The 20,570-nt window shown below is 49.3% G+C and overlaps 1 protein-coding gene across 1 annotated transcript in view; it reads left to right on the top strand.

Moving 5' to 3' along the window:
* The window catches only part of LOC147894069 (uncharacterized), a 38,995-nt gene extending 19,554 nt beyond the window's left edge, over nt 1–19,441 (top strand). The window contains exon 3 of the mRNA XM_087384897.1: nt 18,840–19,441. Within this exon, the coding sequence (XP_087241023.1) occupies nt 18,840–19,118 (279 nt within the window). The 3' untranslated portion in view covers nt 19,119–19,441. The remainder of the gene's footprint in view (nt 1–18,839) is intronic.
* Nucleotides 19,442–20,570: the final 1,129 nt, after the last annotated feature.

The raw sequence follows: 20,570 nt of genomic DNA, 5'->3' as shown, positions 1-20,570 counted from the left end.
GGTTGGGAAGATCGGCAAATACATCAGAGTATCGCTGTAATAGGGACTGCATGTCTTTATCCTCCACCAACAACCCATTACCCTCTTGAGACTTGGTCAACTAAATAGCATAGACTCCACAAACACTTTTGAGGTCTCTGGCCATTCTTCTTGCATAAATTAAGGACAATTTAGGAGATTGATGAGTCATCAAAGTGATGAGCTTACCTTCATGCATAAACTTCATATACAGTCTGTTAAGGTCCATAGAGAATTCTCCCAAGGTTCTCAACCATTCACAACTAAGGACAATGTCAATAGGTCCCATTTCCAAGACAAATAGATCTCCATGAAAAGTATAGTCTTGAGAAAGTTGCACTTGAGCAGCCTGACAATATTGCTTACTGTGGGAATGCTGACCATTAGCCACCTCAACTTTGATCCCATGATCCAAAGTGGATGGGCATAACTTCACTGTTTGAAGTGTCTTTGCATTAATGAAGTTATGAGTGCTCCCACTGTCAACCAAAATGTGGACTGGTGTTATTGATTGTTTTTTTTAACCTAAGGGTTTGAGAGGCCTTGCAGCCCATAAAAACATCAGGAGATATGCTGTACACAACTGATTGTGTATCCCAATACACTTCATCATCATTCACAGCATCATTTCCATCAGAATTTATGATCTCATCCTCATATCCTTCAACAACTTCAATGTTCCATTGTCTAGATCTATTTGAGCACCTTGGCAAACTATCATCCATAAGTATGGTGTCAAACATGGATAACCCACCTGGATCAAAAGGAAAGGTGGTCTCCCCTTTGGAACTATGATCCCCATCATCATCAAGGCCTTCATTCACATAGTCCTGATATTCATGAATTTCAGATTCTGGTATAGAAGTATTAGGAGATAAATCCTCATCAATCTCTAGAATCAAGCTCAACTTTGCTCACGTTTTTGCTTTGCACACATTCCTATGTTCAGGGGTCCACTTCTCACCACAAAGGTAGCACAAATTCTTCTTCTTCCTATCATCAATAATTGCTTGAGATAACTGCTTAACCAACTTGTTTCTTTTATCACTCAGATCATCCTTTGGAGTGGGTTTAAAGGATGACTTTACATCTGTAGCCTTGTAAGCCTTAGGTTGTCCCATGCCACTGCCATACACTGTGGGGAACCTAGAAATAGAAGAAGTTGTAGCAGGTGCAAGAAGTTTGCTTTCATCATTGGAAACCCCTTTGACCATAGGCTTAGTCCCAAAGTGACCAATACCCAAAGTCTTCTCCTTTCAATTGTATTTGGGTTCATAAAGCTCTGCCAACTGCATGGCCTCTTTAAGAGAATTGGGCTTTTGAGCTGCAACATCTGAAGCAATACTAGGGTGCAGACCATGGATGAACTTAAGCATTCTAACTCTTTCATCAATACCATGAACAAACAGAGCCGATTTCCAAAACTGTTTGATATTAATTTTCACTGATCCTTGCTGAGTAAGATCATACCACTTACAAATATATTGATCCCTAGCAAAAGGAGTTATAAAAGTTTTAAGCATTTCAGCCTTGAATTCATCCCAAGCATTAAAAGTTGACCCTTCTTGTTGTAGATGCCTCCACCAAGATTGGGCATAATCTTCTAGATGAAGAACAGCAAATCTGATTTTACCTTGATCACCCTTTGGATACAGAAGGAAGTAGTCATCCATCTTGCTGAGCCATTCCTCCAATTCCTCAGGAGAGGTAGAATCACCTTTGAACTTAGGAAGTATAATCTTGTCTTTCGTATCTTTGTCTTGATGAACAGGTCCTTTTGGTTCAATAGATTTAACTGTTTGTATATATTGCTGGAATGTCATTGCTGCCCTAAGGTCTGCTGGTAGTCACTAGAATGATAGGTCCTTCGGGCAGAAGCCATAAAACCAACTGGTTCAGTTACATGTATAGGATGATCATCATCATCATCTAAACCTGAGTCTCCATCAATTTGGGGATCCACATGTCTCTTCCAATCATAAATTTGGCTTCTCCTGAACTGATCAAACCTTTTATTAAAAGTGGCAGACATGTTCTGCATCCTTTGGTCAATCCTCTGATTATTGGTCTTAATCTCATTAGTTAACTCCTTGAATATCTGTAGCATTGGGTCCATATAACTCTTTATGATCTGCTCTTGGTTAAGGGATGCTTGTACTTGAGGAGTTGCTGCTAAATCCCCTTGAACATTGCCAACATGAGGATCATTGGGCTCAGAAACTACAGCCTGATCATCAACTGGTTCCTTTTCTGGGATGGAATCAAAGATACTCATCGGCTGCTTACTAGCTTGACTAGTAGACCTCTTGACAGGCATCTTTAATGACTTGAATCTAGAGTAAATGGACCGTCTTAAGCCCTGATCAAAACTAGTACCAAAAGCCCCAAATGCTAGTTTTGCCCTAATTTCGCAGGTCAAATTTCTGAGAGAAAATTTGAAATTTCCCACTTGTTTAGGTGATCCTTATGCTAAGACTGAACCAAAGGGCCAATCAGGAGTAGAATTTTATAACATTACACCTGGTTGGCTAGAAATTGCTAGAACCTTTGGCAAATAGCAATTTTGCGCTAGCTGTTGCATTGAATTTTCGAAATTCTCAGTAACAAAAAACCAAATTACTATTACACTTTGTCAGTTGCATTCATGGAGCTAGGCGACCATCTACACTAGAGCTGACCCGAAATGGAGCTGTACATCTGAAGTTCGCAGCAGTTCCTCCATGCCAGCCAGTCGAAATAGCTCATAACTCCTCCAAATAGTCTCGGATCACCACCAGACTTAGGAGCAGTCCTTATGAGATTAGGGCAAACAGATCAAGCCAAGAATGTCCTAATTTGGTGCAGGAAAACAGCAGATCATCGCTTTCTTCACTTTCTTGCACCAAAGAGAAAAAAACCTCAATGTTGACTCAATCCTCCATCCTTTTAGGAATCTCACACATAGAAATGATTAGGGAAGCAAGGGCTTTCCATTGATGCAAAAAGCCCCAAATCCTGCGCACTTTGAAAATCAAGGTTTCTCAGAGACTGCCATGTGGCAGCTCACAACAGAGAGTACTTCTGGCACTGAATTTTTGCAGAGAGGTAGGCCCTAGGCTCAAGAGTAGATGCTCCAAATTTCAAAGTGATTGGACAAAGAATTTCCCACAATTTCTCACAAAAAGTGCTCTGATACCAATGCAACAGGACTGCTCCTAACTGACAGTAAACTCCCCTAAATATGCAGGAAAGTTAGGGTAGTGAAGTACCCTATGTTTCAGGAAAAAGGTAGGAGAGGAAGATCATGGGCTGGATCTTCAACAAGGACTTGTGAGGGGCTGCACAAGGATAGGAGGAAGTCAATCCTTTTTAGAATTCAGCTGAGTATTGGGTATGGCCCAGGGCAGTACAAAGCAGTATTGCTTATGGGATTACTTCCTAGGACGAACAGGAGGCAGCAGATGCCTATTCATGCACGCATTGACAGATTCTATGTAGATGATAGGGCACTAGACAGAGGTGGATTGGTATGCATTGCTGCTGGGGTTTCCACTTCAGACCACTTTCCTGTTGTGCTGGCTATCTCAGAACCTCACTTGAGAGGTCGTCTGCCAACATTAGGATTCCAGATGCCTTATACACAGAGGAGGACTTTATAGAGGCAGCCCTGCAGATATGGGTTTCTCATGTCCATCTCCATCACATGTAGCTGCTGTGGTGACTTCTACCACTCAGTTGCTTGTACCAGGAGATGAGATATTCTCAGACGTGAGATTGTTGTTCGCCAGCAGTTGGCAGCTTTGCAGAGGGAAGAGCAGAAACGGCCTTCAGATGCTTGGATTTAGGAGCGCCTTGCTGCAACAAGGGCTCATCAGCAGATATTGCTTGATTAAAGAGCAAAGTATGTCTTTCATGCACAGGAGTCCTTCTGGATTCAAATGGGTGGCAGTGTCAATAAACACTTTTTCTCTACTCTTGGCCCTAGACATAGTAGAGAGAGTGTATCCCAGCTTATTGACTCACATGGGGTTTTACAGACAGATCCAGATGACGTCATGCGCATAGCTTCAGATTTGTATGCTGCCCTTCTTACTGCAGATCCTGACACACAGGATAGAGAGGATGCTAGACATGTTATTTGGCAGAGCATCCCTTTGTTGGTGAAACTAGATATGCATGTTTTGCTTGATGCACCTTCCACCAACACAGAGTTCAGGAGTGCACTTTTAGCCCTTCACAAGGGCAAGTGCCCTGGTTCGGATGGCCTCACCCCTTCTTTCTTCATTGCATTTTGGGATATGATTGGAGACTACATTACATCGTCCTTGCAGGGCATTTGGGACTTGGGCAAGATGCCCGGGTCGCTTACAGAGGGTCTCATACACCTTATCCCGAAAAGAGGTAAATTTAGTGTCCCAATGGAGGCCTATTCACTTTTGGGGGCATGTTACAAGATTCTGGCCAAAGCAATCAGCCTCCGATTGCAACCCCTTCTCCCAGATCTTATTCATGACACTCAGACGGGATTTGTATATAGCAGAAGCATTTTTTATAACATTTTCTCCTTTTGGGAAGCTTCAGAGTGGGCCATGCAGAGCGGCTAGAATCTGACACTAGAGACGCTCCTGCTCCTGCGAGCTTCCCTTCCCCCCCGCCGTACCTCTACCTCCCCCTCCGCCCGTTACTCCTTCCGCTCACCCCCGTCCCCGCTACCCCCTCCGCTCACCCCCGCCCCGCTATCCCGCCCCGCTACCCCCTCCGTTCACCCTCGCTATCCCGCCCCGCTACCCCGCTATCCCGCCCGCTATCCTGCCCCGCTACCCCGCCCCGCTACCCCCCTCCGCCCCAGCCCGCTACCCCCCCGCCCCGCTACACCCTACCGCCCTAGCCCGCTACCCGTCGCCCCGCTACCGCCCTACCGCTACCGCCCCGCTACCGCCCCACCCCAGCCCGCCACCCCCTCGCTCCACTCCGCTCACCCCCGCCGCCAGCCCGTCCACTCACCCCTCGCCTCCACTCACCCCTCGCCTCTCGCTTTTTTTTTTTTTTGGTTTTCCGCCCTCACCCCCGCCCCCGTTCACTCGCCCCACCCTGCCCCCTCCGCCTCTCCATTCCTCCCCACCCCCCGTCCGCCACCTCGTGCGCCACCTCCGTTCCCGCCACACCCAGGCTCCACCCTCCCGCTTCTACCCCCCCCGTTATTGGGTGACAGCCTCTTCCTCATCCGAAGCCTCGCAGTTTGTCTTGGCGGTATGGCGGCTCCCTGCCCGGAACCGGAGGCCCAGACGGTCCCTCCCTCTCCAGATGCCTACCGCGTCATCCTGACTGAGCAGCAGTCATCTCGGGTTCAGGAGGTGGCCAATGACTTCTCTTACATCAGTCTACGGCAGAGTCATTGGACATTTCCCCTCCAGATCAGCCATCAGGGACTGGCTCCAGTCCACTCTCATGTTAGAGGACGGCCATATTGTGGAGGTGGCCCTTATGGGAAGGGGCATCTTCTGGCTCAAACTCTCCAGTGCGAAAGCTGCGAGCAACCTGATTGCTGGCTCCCCCATGTCAGTGGACGGGAAGATTATCATGATAGTCCCGTGGTACCGTGGATTCAGCGCAGCAGATTTTGATGCCCGATTCCGTATACCTCGCCATCCAGTGACGCTGGTTTTTCCTGGTCTTGCTGCTGAGCTGCGGCCGATTGTTAGGGACCTTGGTTCCCACTTCGGCTGGGTTATGCACGATACCTTCGCCGATGCGGTGACTACGGCAGGAGCCCCCCGAGTCCGTGTGGCCGTGGCGGATCCTGCGACTCTCCCGGCAGTGATCGAGATCGTGACAAGTGCCGGCAGCATCACCCAGAGCATGGTAGTCACCGGACAGCCAGGACAGTGTTTGAGGTGTCACGGATTTGGACACCTGGCGGCTGCCTGCCCACGTTTCGCCAGCTCTTCTCGGCCCTCCCCGCCTCCCCCCGCTCCGCCCCCTCCTCCCCCCTCCGGACAGCCACGCCAGGAGGAGCAGAGGCAGCCGGAGCCCAGACCAGAGCTAGTTGGCGGCTGGACTGAGGTTAGAAGAAAAAAGGGAAAGAACAAGAAGATTTCGGATAAAGGCAAGGAGGCAGAGGTTACCCCGCCTGTAGCTGCTCCCCAGAGACCCGATAGGCAGCCGCCCCAGGGACTTGGGAGAGCATCTTCCTCGACGGTAGCCCGCCCTCCACAGCCTCAGGTCCCCCTCTCTCCCTCTCCCCAGCCTCCCCTCTCCCAGCCTCTCCGCCAGCCGCCCCTGAGGAGTCTGAGCTGCCTATTCCCCAGCCTCCTCCCCCTCCGCTGATAGGACACCCGGAGTCTCCACCATCACCGATGCAGGCTTCTCCGTCCGCTTGCCCCTCAGTGGCAGACTCTGATGGGCCTCAGCCTCAGGAGAGAGAGCTCCCCCGCGACTTTTACAGATCTGGCCCCTGGGACTACTTGGATGTGGCCGACCTCGGGACCTTCCCTGCTTGCCTCGACATCAGTATCTTCCTGCTCCGCAAAGGGACGGATGGGAAGATAGCCGCCTTGGCCCCTAGGGATGGCCCTAGCTTTGCTTTCACGTTCCTCAGTGACGGCACCGAGACCTGGACAGACGACTTGGTTTGGGAGGCTCTCAGGGAGCAGACGCATGCTCAGATTTGTTCCTGGATAGGCCCGTCCGGTGGGCAGCTTCTCGAGACTCAGTGGTCCGAGGGTGACGTGCGCCTGCGGTGGCATTGCGCCGCCAAACGATTCAGACTGATTGTGATCCTCAGGCCCCCCCTGTCTTGGCCCCTCCCCCAAGATGTCAGAGCCTAGACGCCTCAGAAACTCTGTGCCTTCTACGGGATGTCCACCTCAGAGATCTCGAGCTGGCTCGAGAAAGCCTTCGTTCATGGTACCAAAGGCCTCTCGCCTTTGCTGAAGGTGTTGAAGGACGGGCAGGACGACCCCGCCTCCCCCTCCAAACCTTCCCATAAGCGCCAGCGCCTCTCCTCCGAAATGTCAGCTTCTTCTTCGACCTCGACCGCGAGCAGACAGTTGTTCGCTGCCTCCCAGTCCTCACCATGAGCCTACACCTCGTATCCTGGAATGTGAACGGGTTTCACTCTTCTGGCACCCGTGGTCCCAGGAAGCTCATTTTGAGACAGGAACTTCAGCCAGCAGTGGTAGGACGTGTGGATGTACTTCTGCTACAGGAACACAAGCTTTCGGCGGCTCACTCCCGTAGATGTGGGAAGATCCTCACTGGTCGCTCTCACACTTATTGGGAGCCCTCGATCGGCGCACTGGGGAGGAGTGGTGGTGTCTGTACTTCCGTGGGAGAGCAAGTTTTCGATCATGGCACGTTGATTCCAGGTCGTGCCCTTTGGGTAGGCCTGGAATTAGAGGGCTCCAGAGTTGGAATCCTCAACATTTATGCCCCCACAGATCTCCGTTGTAGAGCCACCTTCTGGAGGACACTTACAGGGATTCTCCCAGACGTGGATTCCTGGATTGTTGGAGGTGACTTCAACAATTTGGAGACCTTGGAGGACCAGCAGGGCAGAGGACTGGAATTTACAGGTATGGCTCAGGCAGAGCAGTCCGCTTGGGACTCTTTCATCTTTGCGATAGGAGAAAGGGACTGTTGGCGAGACCCGTCCTTCCGGCGTTGGCACGGGAGCTTGGACTTCTCGTGGGGTTTCCGCAGGGAAGGAGGCAGACTCCTGGAGAGGCTGGACAGATTCTATGTTAGTGATTGGGCCATCAGCAGAGGCGGTTAGGCCAGTATAGTTTCAGGGACGACACTCTCCGACCATGCGCCGGTGCTCTTATCATTAGATTCGGCAGCTCAGACCCTTCCCCCCCGCTCATGCCGGATTCCCGATTCCATATTCTCGAGGGAGGACGTGCGCAGCAGTATTTGCGATCTTTGGGACAGAGACTGGGGCGAGTGCGAGGACTTGGTTGATTCGGTGGCGTAGGCATTGCGGGAGTCCAGCCAGATCTGCCAGCTCGCAGCCCTACAGGTTCGACAGGAGTGGTGGGGTAGAGAGAGAGCCCTTCGGAGAGACCTCGCCTCCATTCAGCGGCTCCAGCAGGCATCCCCGGGCTCGGAGGAGCTTCGGATCCAGGCCCTTCGAGCCAGAGCCCTTCTTGAGGAGACACTCCAGCGTCGCTCAGAGTTTTCCTATCACGCCTCTCTCTCCTTCTGGGCTCGGAAGGGTGACCGGATGTGCAGGGAGTTCTTCAGGACACATGGCCTGAGAGCTGCAGGTGATCAGCTTCGGAGTCTCAGGACAGCGTCGGGACACATTGTCACGGATCCGGGAGAGGTCTTGGGATTGGCCACCGACTTCTACAGGACCCTTTTTCAGCAGGAGCCACTTGCTCCTCGCACTCGTCGTGCCCGCGAGGAGGTGTGGAGACACACTCCTTCCTTGGTCCAGCCTAGCATGCAGGCGACGCTGTTGGCACCGTTTACCACGGATGAGATGCTGGAGGCCTTGATGGCCATCGATGGACAGAAATGCCCAGGTGAGGATGGGCTATCCCGGGCATTCTTCACCTCCTTCTGGGACCAGATCCATCAGCCCCTCTTAGCAGCTTTTCAGAGGATTTTCAGCAGCGGTTATTAGCCAGAGAGCCTCTCCTCGGGATTGATTTGCCTCATCCCGAAGGGAGGAGATAGACAGGAGATCCGTCAGTGGCGCCCGATCACTCTCCTTACCACTGCCTACAAAATCCTAGCCAAGATGATCAGCGCCAGAGTTCGGCCTCTACTGCCAGACATCATTCACGACACTCAGACAGGCTTTGTTCAGGATCGCAGTATACTGGACAATGTCTTCACCTTTTCAGAGGCGGCAGAGTGGGCTCAGCACAGCGGATCACACCTTGCCATCCTACTTCTCGACTTTGAGAAGGCCTACGATCGGGTGGACTGGTCCTTTCTGGAGGGGACTCTGGAGCGGCTAGGTTTCCCAGCAGGTTGGATTCAGGGCATTTCAGCTTTGTACAGGACAGCCTCCAGCAGAGTCATCATTGGAGGCAGGATGGGAGAGCGTTTTAGCTTGGAGAGATCAGTGCGTCAGGGTTGCCCCCTTGCCCCTTACCTGTTTCTCTTCTTCGCCGAGGCTATGACTTACTATCTCCGGGCGAGGTCTACAGGGATCAGGGGTGTTCGCCTCCCCCTCCGGGAGGACACGGAGCTCTTGGACTCGGAGTACGCGGATGACACAGCCCTGTATGTCCAGGACGATGAGTTGATGCTGGAGAGGGTGAGGTTGGCCCTGGAGGTCTTCTGTTCCGGCTGCTGGTGCGAAAATCAACTGGAACAAATTAGTTGGTTTCCTCACAGACCCCGGGGCGCGTTCTCAGTGGGGGAGGTTTTTGGGTTTCAGGTGGATCCCGCGGGGACAGACAGCTAGATACTTGGGTTTTCAGGTCGGCCTGGACATCACGCCAGCTCAGCAGTTTCTCCCGGTGCTAGATTCCATCCGACGGAAGCTGGCTTATTGGAGCACTGCTAAGCTCTCCCTTGCAGGTCGTGCCTTGGTAGTCAACCAAGTCCTCCTTGCCACGGCTTGGTATGTGGCTTCCTGTTGGTGTTTCTCGAGATCCAGTGTGGCACAGCTTAGGAGGCTGGTTCGGAACTTCCTTTGGTCCGGGGAGGATGGCCTCAGAGATACCAGAGCCAGGGTTGCTTGGCAGACAGTTATTCTTCCGCAGGCTGAGGGAGGCCTTGGAGTCATCGATCCAGAGCTGCAGAGTCAGGCCTTGCTAGGCAAGTTAGTCATCCGCGGTTTTTTGACCCCGGGGGGGCAGACGTGGAAGATGCTACTTCAGCAGGGGGTCGGTTCTTGTGTCCCGCGACGAGGTGGAGAGTGGCTCCCGTCCCTCAGGTGGATCTTCACTTCCGCCCCACTTACTCAGCCCCGTTCCCCACTCGTTCGTAGCCTCCTCATGGTTTGGAGGCGGCTCCGCCTCAGTCTCATTCAGTCCCCTCCCCGCTGTCAAGAGGAGATTGATCGCCAGCCGCTTATCTGGAACGATCAGGTCAGAGATGCCGAGGGCCTTCAGTTGGGGGAGAGATCACACATGAGGTGGGATGGTTGGATGAGGGGGCCAGCCCGGTCCCTTCGAGTTTGGAGGGACACATACAGATATTTGGAGACGGCTGATCTCGCAGACGCCGCTGGAGGTGTTCGTGGAGCCCAGGCGAGACGCACGGAGATCGACGGCGCGATCCCAGCTGACTGGTTAGTTTCACCGGAGCCTCAGATCCTCATGCCTGGTGACGACCGTTGGCTGGGACAGTTCACCCCCCGTGGCATCCCACTGGTGGTCGTAGGACGTATGGTCGACTCCTCTATTTCTTTCTTCGCGGTTATGGGGGATGGACGACTCAGGAGAGAGGATGCACTCATCGACCCCCTACTCCCATGGCAGAGGGTTCGGATCGTAGGCCTTTTGGGGAAGGTCTGGCGTACCGACCCTAGCATCGAGCAAGATCAGCTGCAGCTCTGGCGACTCTGGCTCTGGGAGGAGCGGGCCTTGTCAGAGCTTGAGTGGGACCCAGGAGAGTGGAGCTGGCCAGAGGTTGTGACAGGACAGGGGCCGACCTCCTTCTTCGCCTACAGCACGACTTTGGGCAGGCAAGTTCTTAGGAGGATGCAGAGTCGCCCCCCCACCCAGCGGCCCAGCTCGTATGCACAGGGTATTTCCAGATTCTTTTTGCAGGCCTTCTGGAAGGCCTTGTGGGAGAGTTGGCGGCCGCGGAAGATTTCCTACTTCCTGTGGCTTCTCGCCCACAAAGGTCTTCCGGTGGGGAGCTGGTTGAGACAGATAGGCCAGGACGGACGCTGTCAGATCTGCCATGTGGCTGAGGAGTCACCAAAGCACTGCCTGTGGAGCTGCACTCGCGCCCAGGAAGTGTGGAGGTGGACTTTCGGGATTCTCACTCGCGCAGCACCAGAGCTAGGCTTGATCACGTGGGGCGCGTTCTGTTGGTGCAGCACCGCACCTGGTCTACATCACTTATTCGAGGCATGCCAGCAGGACCCCACTTTCCTTATCACGCAGGGTACATGGGGGCTGCTCGAGGGTATCCCGCAGCACCTAGCAGAGGCAGATACAGGAGTTCAGGAGAGGCAGCCAGTCTGGGAGATTATCAGCAGCATAGCAGGGTGGCACATTTGGACCTCGCGTTGCGCGCAGATCCTCGGTGGCACCTCCTTATCGACTGCCCAGGTCATGACTGATATTTGGTGCGAGATTATTCATACCCTCAGAGGCCAGTGGGACCAGATTCAGGGAGATTCCCGGTCCGGTCAAGAGAAGCGGAGACGCTTCCTTCGGGCTTGGAACACTCAGGGCCTCTTCTTCGAGCAGACCTCGCAGGGCCTTCGGTGGTGCTATTCACCACCCCGATGGCTGTTCATTCACACTCGCCTCATCCCGACGTGAGAGAGTGACTTATTGTGTTACCTTTTAGGGCTGTGTCCGATTTGTGAACGCAGCCCGTCAGCTACAAGCTGACTTTTTGTATCTTGTTCTCGAAGTAATATAATTAGCACTGTTTTTTCGGAAAAAAAAAAAAGAGCGGCTAGAATCTAGCCATTCTACTCTTGGATTTTGAGAAAGCTTATGACAAAGTAGATTGGGATTTTTTGGAGGGCACCCTTCTACATTTTGGCTTTACAGATGCTTGGATCAGAGGTGTTTCCTCTTTGTACAGATCAGCCCACAGCCAGGTACTTATTGGTGGGGTAAGGGGTGAGAGATTTCAGATTTCCAGATCAGTCCGTCAGGGATGCCCCCTCGCTCCCTTTCTTTTTTTGTTCGTGGTTGAAGCTATGAGTATCTATATTAGATCTCAAGCTGACATCTTTGGGCTGAGACTTTCCATTAGAAGGGAAGAGGAGCTACTTGACAGTGAGTTGGCAGATGACATAGCAGTTACTTGGATGCCACACAACAGACGCTCACTTCTTTCAGGACAGCATTGGATTTATTTTGCTTGGTGGCGGGGGCGCAGATAAATTGGCATAAATCCAATGGCTTTTGGATCAGTGACGAGGACACTCCAGTTTGGGGGCTTGACATAGGATTCACTTGGGTTTAGAGGGGTGTGCCAGTCAAGTATTTGGGCTGCTAGGTCAGTTTGGATCTCTCTTCCATGCAGCAGTTTGCTCCTGTGTTGGAGAGCATCAGGAGGAAGCTCCTTTTTTGGAGCTCAGCCAAGCTGGATCTTGCCTCTAGAGTTGTGGTAGTCAACTAGGTCCTCTTGGCCCGGCCTGGTTTGTTTGTTCATGCTGGTGCCGTTCTAGGGATTGCATCATTCAGCTCAGGAGACCGATCAGAAATTTTCTTTGAAGTGGGCTTGATGGCACAACAAATGCGTTACTCAGGGTGGCTTGGGAGACCCTCATCCTCCCAACACAGGAAGGGGGTCTGAATATTATTGATCCATATTTACAGTGTAGAGCTTTACTCTGCAAGATGGTGGTGCGGGGACTTATGCCAGGGCAGGAGCCGTGGAAGGCTTTTTTTATTAGCAGCATACAGACGTGCACACCTTCTTTAGGAGGAGATTGGATGGGCAGTATTAGGTGGATTTTCACCGCAGCACATCTCAGGTCTCCTTCGTCCCCTCATGGTTGCCATCTTGAAAGCATGGGCCAATTTCAGGAGCACCCCCTCCCTCTCATGAAGAGATCGATAGGCAACCGATCATGTGGAATGACAGTATTTTGGATGATCTTGGCAGTCCACTTGGTGCTTCACCTACATGCAGTGGTCCATGTGGGAGAGGAGACCCGCCTCATCATTGGGGTCATGGAAAGCTTTCCGCAGGCTTCCAGAGGAGACCAAATCTCAGTTGACAGGATAGCTCAGAGGGAGTGCGGGGAGGATCTTGCAAATTGAGGCAGTCCTTCCAGCGGATTGGATAGACACAGATGATATGCCACTCAATTGATCCACTTGGGCAGGTGCTTTTACAAGAGGCGGTGTTCCTCTTCAATTTTTGGCCTTTCAAGATGCACATGAGGATGCCTTGGTTTTTAGTGTGCATGATTGTGGCAGATTGTTCAGGTCCATCGAGGACATCTTGCTTGAGTCTGCTTTTCAGCCTATCAGAGTTGTAGGTCTTTTGGTGCAGGGATCAGATTCAGAGTGGTTCCTCGACCCAGACCCCCGGCTTCTCTCCACTGGATCTTAGAGACTTTGGCTCTACGGGGGAGTTTCCATTAGGTATTTGCAGTGGGACCCTGAAGAGCGGGAGTGGATTGACGCAGGGCATTGAGAGAAGAGCATCCCCTTCTTTCGTTACACGGTTAGTAATGCTAGGAGATTCCAGCTTAGTAGTAGAGGTTCGAGACCTTCCAGAGTTCCTCATTGGGAGGCATTTGATATCACTGCGGATTTGCAGAGGTGCTTTTGGAAGAGACTCTGGAAATCCCACAGGAATATAAAGATCACTCTTTTCTTTTGGCTTTCTATCCATGGTGGGATTGCAGTGAACCTTTGGAGATCTAGGTTCGGAGCCGACTCTCCTTGCCCTCGCTGCCTCTCTGCTTTGGAGACGATTCAATATTGCTTATGGGATTGCAGACAGGGGAGGATGATTTGGATGGGGGTAGCCAGGATTTTCAGTCACTTTGCCCACTCCCCATTCTTTATGACATGGGACGCAGTGGCTTGGCTTTCTCTTACGGGGCCTCAGGTATTCTATGAGAGACTTGACTCTTCTCGGGCCATTTCGATTCGACATCATCAGGTTGAGTCCTGTTCTTTGGATGTGATACCACACCTTCCTTTTGCAGCTATACATGCTTCTGTGGATACCTCTTGGGAGATTCTAGCGAGCATAGCGGCTTGGCATATCTGGAGAGCCAGATGCACAAAAGCATTATAGGGAACTCAGGTTCATCCCTCGCACACATTGGCTAGTATCTGGACAGACACCATACATACCTTGATGGCCGTATGGACGAGTATGCAGGGAGACTCCCGTGCAGCCTCGGCTAGGAGGGCTTCTTTCTATAGGGAATGGAAGGATTCTTCTTTCTTCTCTGAGAGTCTTACAGGGTTGAGGTGGCACTTTCAGCCTCAGCCTTGGTTGTTTTCCACCTCATTTTGAGGGGGTTTATTTATCCTCATGGTTTCATCATGTATTTTGCTTTGAGCTTGCTCTCGCAGGTTTTTTCTCTTAATAGAAGTCTCTTTCTTGAAAAAATAAAAAAAATGCCACATGGCAGTCAAAGTGATGCATGGCTTTTTGCAGGTGTGTGCACGTCCTCGTGTGTGCCTGTCCCAACCCCTCCTTGCGCATTTGGCCCTCGCGGGCTCTTGTTTTTGCTTGATGCTTGTTGGTCGCCTCCTCTTTAAAAACCCCTTCCACTCCAGCAGCCTCCAGTAACAAAGCCAGATACTCCACAATGGCAGCCAGGACGCCTTCCCAGTATGCACATATATATGAACGAGGTGGTCTTTTTGACCGACCAATTCTGGGATATCATGAACAAATTTACTTCCTACAGGATCAAGCGAGAGAGCTGAGGATGCAGCTAACGGATGCCATAGTTAGAATTCAAGTCTTGGAAGGACCTGGTAAGTCATTGACGAGGTTATAAAGTCATGCAATGCTTCCCCCCCTACCCCGCAACTAGTCTCTGCAGTCAAGAATCTAGTTCATACTGAAATGCAGACAGCCAAGCAAGAAGTGACTGTGGAGTTTGATGCAAAGGTCAACAAAGCTGATATTCAGGAAGAGATTAAAGAACATGCAGCTAGAAAGGATAATGCTTTGAAAATCAGAATTGGGGGGCTTCCAGATGGATGGTATAAAGAAGATGAATTTTTTAGTGATACCTTAGCACATGTCCAAACAGCCATGCCTACTGTTGACTGGACAGCAGATGCCGATGACAATCGTGACAACCCAGATGACGACGGTGAAGCTCGAGTAGTTCATATCGGTCAACGTAATGGCCATGCTATCATTACGTTCAACTCACGAGACATACGTATAAACGTTCTGCGACAATCTCACAAGCTGAAAGGGACGAAGATATGGATAGCCGAGGAACTCACCAAGGCTCAACTGAAGGATAAGGCAAAGGAATTAGCAAAGGTTCAGGCTGCCAGAAAGGATGGTAAATGGGTAGTCTACCGGGATGGGATAGCACTCATTAGAGAGTTTAAATCAAAACCAAAAGACTCTCATTCTTAAACTGATGTAAGGCCAACTATATATATGTGTGTATGTTTTATCTAGGCTATAATATAGGTACTCTCTAAATAAATGGAGCTGCTTTTGCACTCCTTGGGAGTTGCCCTGCGCCCTCCCTAAGCTGATTTACTAGATGGCTTTCATGTTGTCCCATAGACCTCTTGGTCTCCCGTGGACGTTAATAGACTTTCTTTCTTTCTTTCTTTCTCTTGGGTGGCGTGTCTTTTCAGCCTGCCGTTTTCGGTGACTCCTCTCCTACCGACTTGATGCTGCACCCTCTCCTTTGCCTTGTGCAATTTGCCAGAGGTACTTTAGCGTGGTCGGTTCTCCTAGCGGAGCGTCTACCTTTGAAGCAAGAGTCTCTTGCTAGCTTGTCAATCATGACGTCTCTCTCTAGTTTTGCCTTTGCTGCCCTTTTGAGGGCTAGTTGCTGAAGCTCGACACCCTCTTGGAGCTGCCTGGGCCTTTTTGTTGCTTCTCTTCATCCGCGAGGGCTGGAGTCGGCTGGTTTTGGTGGGCTGCTGCTCAAATGGGGACCTGGAAGGGGATAGGTGCGAAGAGTTTGGGTCGGCCCTCTTCCATGGACAGCTGGGAGCAAGTCTCGACTCATCTTGGTGGTTCTGATGCATGGGTGGTACAAAAGTTTGGAGCTTCTCTGGAAGACTTTAATGTTGGGTATGCTACCGTTTTGAAGCTATTGTTTTTTTTAAAAGCTCTTTTAGTCTCTTCTTGCTCTTCGAACCGTTCCCTGGCCATCTTGGGTTGTGGAAGTGTCCAAATTGGATCCAGACTTCAGGTTTAGCAGTGCTTTTTGAGCTTGGTTGATTCTTGAGCAAGTTCGGAAGACTTTGCTGTGGTTTTCTACCTTTGTGGGGCTAGATATGTTGTTTTGGGACTGCCTAACCACTCTAGACAAGCTGTGGGATGCATTGGACAGCTTGTATTGGTCACAGATGCCTTGAGGTTTTCAGTTATGCCTTGAAGTTTTCAGTTATGCCTTAGCAGTTGAGTGCTAGTGATGCACGGAAGGATTGGATGCCTAAGGATGCCAAGCATTGGCTAGTGTTGCACTGAAGGTTTGGACGCCTAAGGAAGCCAAGCATTGGCTCAGATAGTGGATTTGCCAGTATGGCAGTGTGGGAGATTAGCACTTGTTGTAAACAGAAGAGATCCACTAAAAGATGCAATAAAAAAATAGCGGAATGGCCCGCCAAGTGTTTGGGGCCAATGGGGTGTCACTTGTGTATGCTTTCATTGAGTAGGGGCATTCTAGCCTCCATCCAGTTGTTGTTAAGTGTATGTCTAAGTGGATTTAATCAAATGTGTGGTTTTGGTTAATGAGGAGTGGCTGTAAATGATGCTTATTGGCTGTAATTCAATGTGGATGCTAAAGTAGAAGAAGTTTACTGCCCTTTAGTTATCTGAAGGCCGGCTACAGTGGCAAGGAGAAAGTTCCAAAGGCTACCCCTCTTCAGGTAAACTATTCTTTGTTGTCTAATGCCGTCATCTAATGCCTTCATAAGTTTGCAAGTAACATCTAACTTGGATTCGAAACCTGTTGGTTACTCCACATGGATTGCCTCCTCCAAGTCCCTGTTCAGGGAAGCAGAGGCCATGATGAATGTGCATGTGTGAATGATCTCCATGTGAGCTGTTGGGGCGAAATTCTCATTGTAGTCTAATCCTTTTGCCTAGCCTTTGGTCACTAGCCTAGCCTGGTACTCGTGAGTCTCCTTCTCTACCTTCACAAGCCATTCCTTGAACTTGTTGAAGGGTTGAGACTTCTTCGCAATGCAAAATACCCAAATCGCATTGAAATCATCAATGAATGTGAGGAAGTAGGCAGATATGATAATGACTTTGTAGGCAAAGTCCCACAAATGTTTGAATGAATCAACACTAATGGTTTAGTGGCCCTATGCGTGGCCTCTATCGGGAACATGTCCCAGTGTTGCTTTCCTTCCCTGCAAGCCATGCAGGTCTCCTGTTTGTTAGACTTGTGGAAGTCCATCCACCTTTTTTGCCTTCTACTGATGCAGATATGTCTGAACTGCCCATGATACTTGGACTAGCAAAGCATTGATTTTGTAAAGTCAAGCTTTTCGCAGTAGAAGCACTTTTTCTTCTTCTTGGAATCTCCCGTCTTGTCGTCCTTGGTACCTTTGTCACGCTTGCCCTTGCCTTTCCCTAGGCCTTTTCACCACGTGCTCTCAAACTTCTTTTCTCTCTCCTCTTCTTACAGAATGAAAGGCACCAACTCTTCAAAAGTGACTAGTGCTGCAAGCTGTCCTGCAATCATCATAGTTATGAAGCTTTTGTAGCTGCAAGGAAGCATACCAAGAAGGAGGCGAGCAATTCATGAAGAGTCGGTTGTCTAACCAACGGCTGCTAGTTGATCGTGGACTATCTTCATCTTTGTGACGTGCTATTGGACAGCATGCTCCTCTTCCATCTTCATGTTGTATAACTCTAGTTTGAGGTCGAGGATCCAAGCTGCATTGTTGAACTCATGCATCTTTTCAACACATCCAATCTCCAAATGCGGTATCCGCAAGTGCAACCAGATCAGCAGGTGTATTGATTCCCACAACCCCCGTAGGCTGAGCACGAAGCTCCCATGGTGATCTCCCATATTATTGGAACCACAAGATGGCTTCGAATCTTCATCTTCCAAAGTGGATAGTTTGTGCCATAGTTTCCCTGTATCCTCGAAGCTGAGAATGGGAAGTTTCGTGGCCATTGAATAAGATATAAATGGCTAGGGGAATCAATAAGCAATGACCTGCAGAAGACAATGTGTCGCTGAACCGGAGTTTCTAATGAATGGAACTCCTTCCTTCAAGGCCGAGGGTGTCACAAGAGTCGATGAAGAGGCTCTGATACTATGTCAGAATTCGAGATGCTTGCTGTGGCACCTGTATGCAGCGGAATGTAGGAAATGTGCCAAATATTATGCATGAAATTCATCTACTAAGTGTGGGAAAACAATCTCCAGATGGAGGCCAAAACATGGCAGACTCTGCTGGTGCAGACCTGCTCAATCTGAGGAAGATGGTGGCATGGCAAAGTTCAACCAGTGAATCTTTGCCATCCGACCAGCACACCAATTTTGACTGTGAATGGTCAACCTTTGATCAACTGAATAGCTTACCAGTTTGATCGGTTAACCCTAACCCTAATTTTCCCAAACTGGCACTGTGAGTTGGGGGCCTTATTGCACCTAACCTGGGACAGATTTGGACCTGTCTAGGATCACCAAATCAGGACTCGACAAATCTAGCTGCCTAAATATATTTGTAGCATGCCTCTGACTTTGGCCTACACTTGCTGCTACACATACTGCCCACTAACCTACTGATAATCCTAGATATACCGTCCATTGTCCTCCTCATATGGGGCCTCACAAGTTGGTCAGTGATAGCTAATGTTCTAACACTGATCCTGACCAATCTCAAGCAATAATCGATCATTTGCTATATTTTGATATTGGTTTTTTACTTGTGTGTTAGTGGGCCTCAAATTACAATCTTTATGTTGAAAATTACAGTAGGAGTATAAAAGAGGAACATTTTTCCCCTGCTAACTCTCTTCTGCTCTTTGATTCTGTTCTTTAGGTGATGGCTGTGGAACTTAGTAAATACAATATTCGGGTCAATGCTATTGCAGCTGGAATATTCAAGTCAGAGATCACGGATGATCTGTTGAAAAAACCATGGGTGCATGCAGTTGCACCAAAAATAGTGCCTATGGGAAGATGGGGAATTGTGGATCCCGATATAACATCTCTGGTGACTCTGCTTGCTAGCGAGTCCTCCTCATACATTACTGGTACCATTTTCATTATGGATGGTGGTTATTCAATATCAGGGGTTCCTGTATGGTCTTCCCTTTGACCAATAAAAATTTAGATTGATGGTGTCTAGAGCTTTGAGGTAAAAGCTTTTTTCTAATGTGTAAATATGTTACAAAATTATTATTACAGGTGGTAAAAACAGGCACAGGTAATTTGATCAAAATGCTGCCAAATGAAAGTATGGTGAATGTATGCAATTGTTATTATTCAATCCTCGGCGGGGGTGATCTGAGTTTGTTATAGCTCCATGATGTTTCTGAATCAGTTTTGTATGCTGATCTTCTAGAGTGGTAATGCATATTCCCTTGCTGGTCCAAGGAAAAGGAAAGAGAGTTATGTGCAGTTTCCATAGAGAGTGTTGACACAGTGTGAAAAATAGTGTGAAAGCAACAAGGATGCATTGCTTAATATATATTGAATGTTTGTGCATAGCCAATTGTTAATCTTCATGTAAACTCTGAGTCGATTCTATTGTAGTTCTTGTCAAAGGAAAGCTTGAGTTTCATAATATTTTACTGAGACTCTTACATTCCAGTTGTATGTAATATGAAGTCGGACAGATTGTTGACACCCTATTCTAAATAAATGTATTTCATATGCATGGGTAGTGTGAAACAACTGTGGTTTATTTGTGCTATATTGGTTAACCAATGATCAAAGATTGTGCTGAAAGTCCTTGGTGTGGGTTTGCAAGAGTACTGCATGAAGATTACACTGGCCACATGTGTGGCTTCCACAGTGGCAAGTTGTTTAACGTGGGGGTGGACCCAGGGTCTAGGGGTGTGGCTAAAGCTGAGAGAGAGTTGTCATAGATGGCTTGGGGGGTGATCCCTCTTGTAGCTGTGAGCGTTTTGTGAGTTGCTGGGACAGGTTTTACAGATTATTATGTTAAGGGGTCAATTGGCAACTTTTAGGTGTTTTGTGAGTTGTGTGGACATGCTTTGAAGGTTATCATACTAGAAGTTATATTTTGGGTTGTGAATATAAGGACACTCAAAATGGAAATTGAAGGAGAAAACTCTCATGTGGGTCGGATAATGTCAGTTCATTTGGTACCTCATGTACGGAGTCCTTTGGCAATGAAGAGTGCAATACATTGGGTTATATGGCAATAATTGCTTGCAAATAAATAAGGATTAGTATGAATCATGAAAAGTTTTAAATGAACTTGTGAATAGACAGAGGAAAAGCAATGGAAAAATGAGAACAATGTTGGTAAACTGAAAGAAAAGAGTAGAGTGGACACAAATTCAAAATACTTGCATTACGGAATGAAGAAGGGTGAGGTCCTTATGTAGGCACCTCTTACATGCTCACTGACATCACTGATGACTTCAGAGCTCCACAATCATCTCCTCAATCTGCTCCTAGATTCTCTCAATCGTCCTATGTGGCTTTCCACCACCTAACTGTGCTTATGGGCACCTAACTGTGCCTCTAGCACTCACACATAGAAACCAAGGTGTGCCTGAGGCATACACCTTGAGATATC

This window comes from Dipteris shenzhenensis, chromosome 14, assembly GCF_047967505.1.
Source record: "Dipteris shenzhenensis isolate YYH24624 ecotype China chromosome 14, Dip_SZ_1.0, whole genome shotgun sequence".
In the NCBI taxonomy this organism is placed as follows: domain Eukaryota; kingdom Viridiplantae; phylum Streptophyta; class Polypodiopsida; order Gleicheniales; family Dipteridaceae; genus Dipteris; species Dipteris shenzhenensis.
The sequence above is the reverse complement of the archived record's forward strand: the minus strand, read 5'-3'. Positions and strand labels throughout refer to the sequence as shown.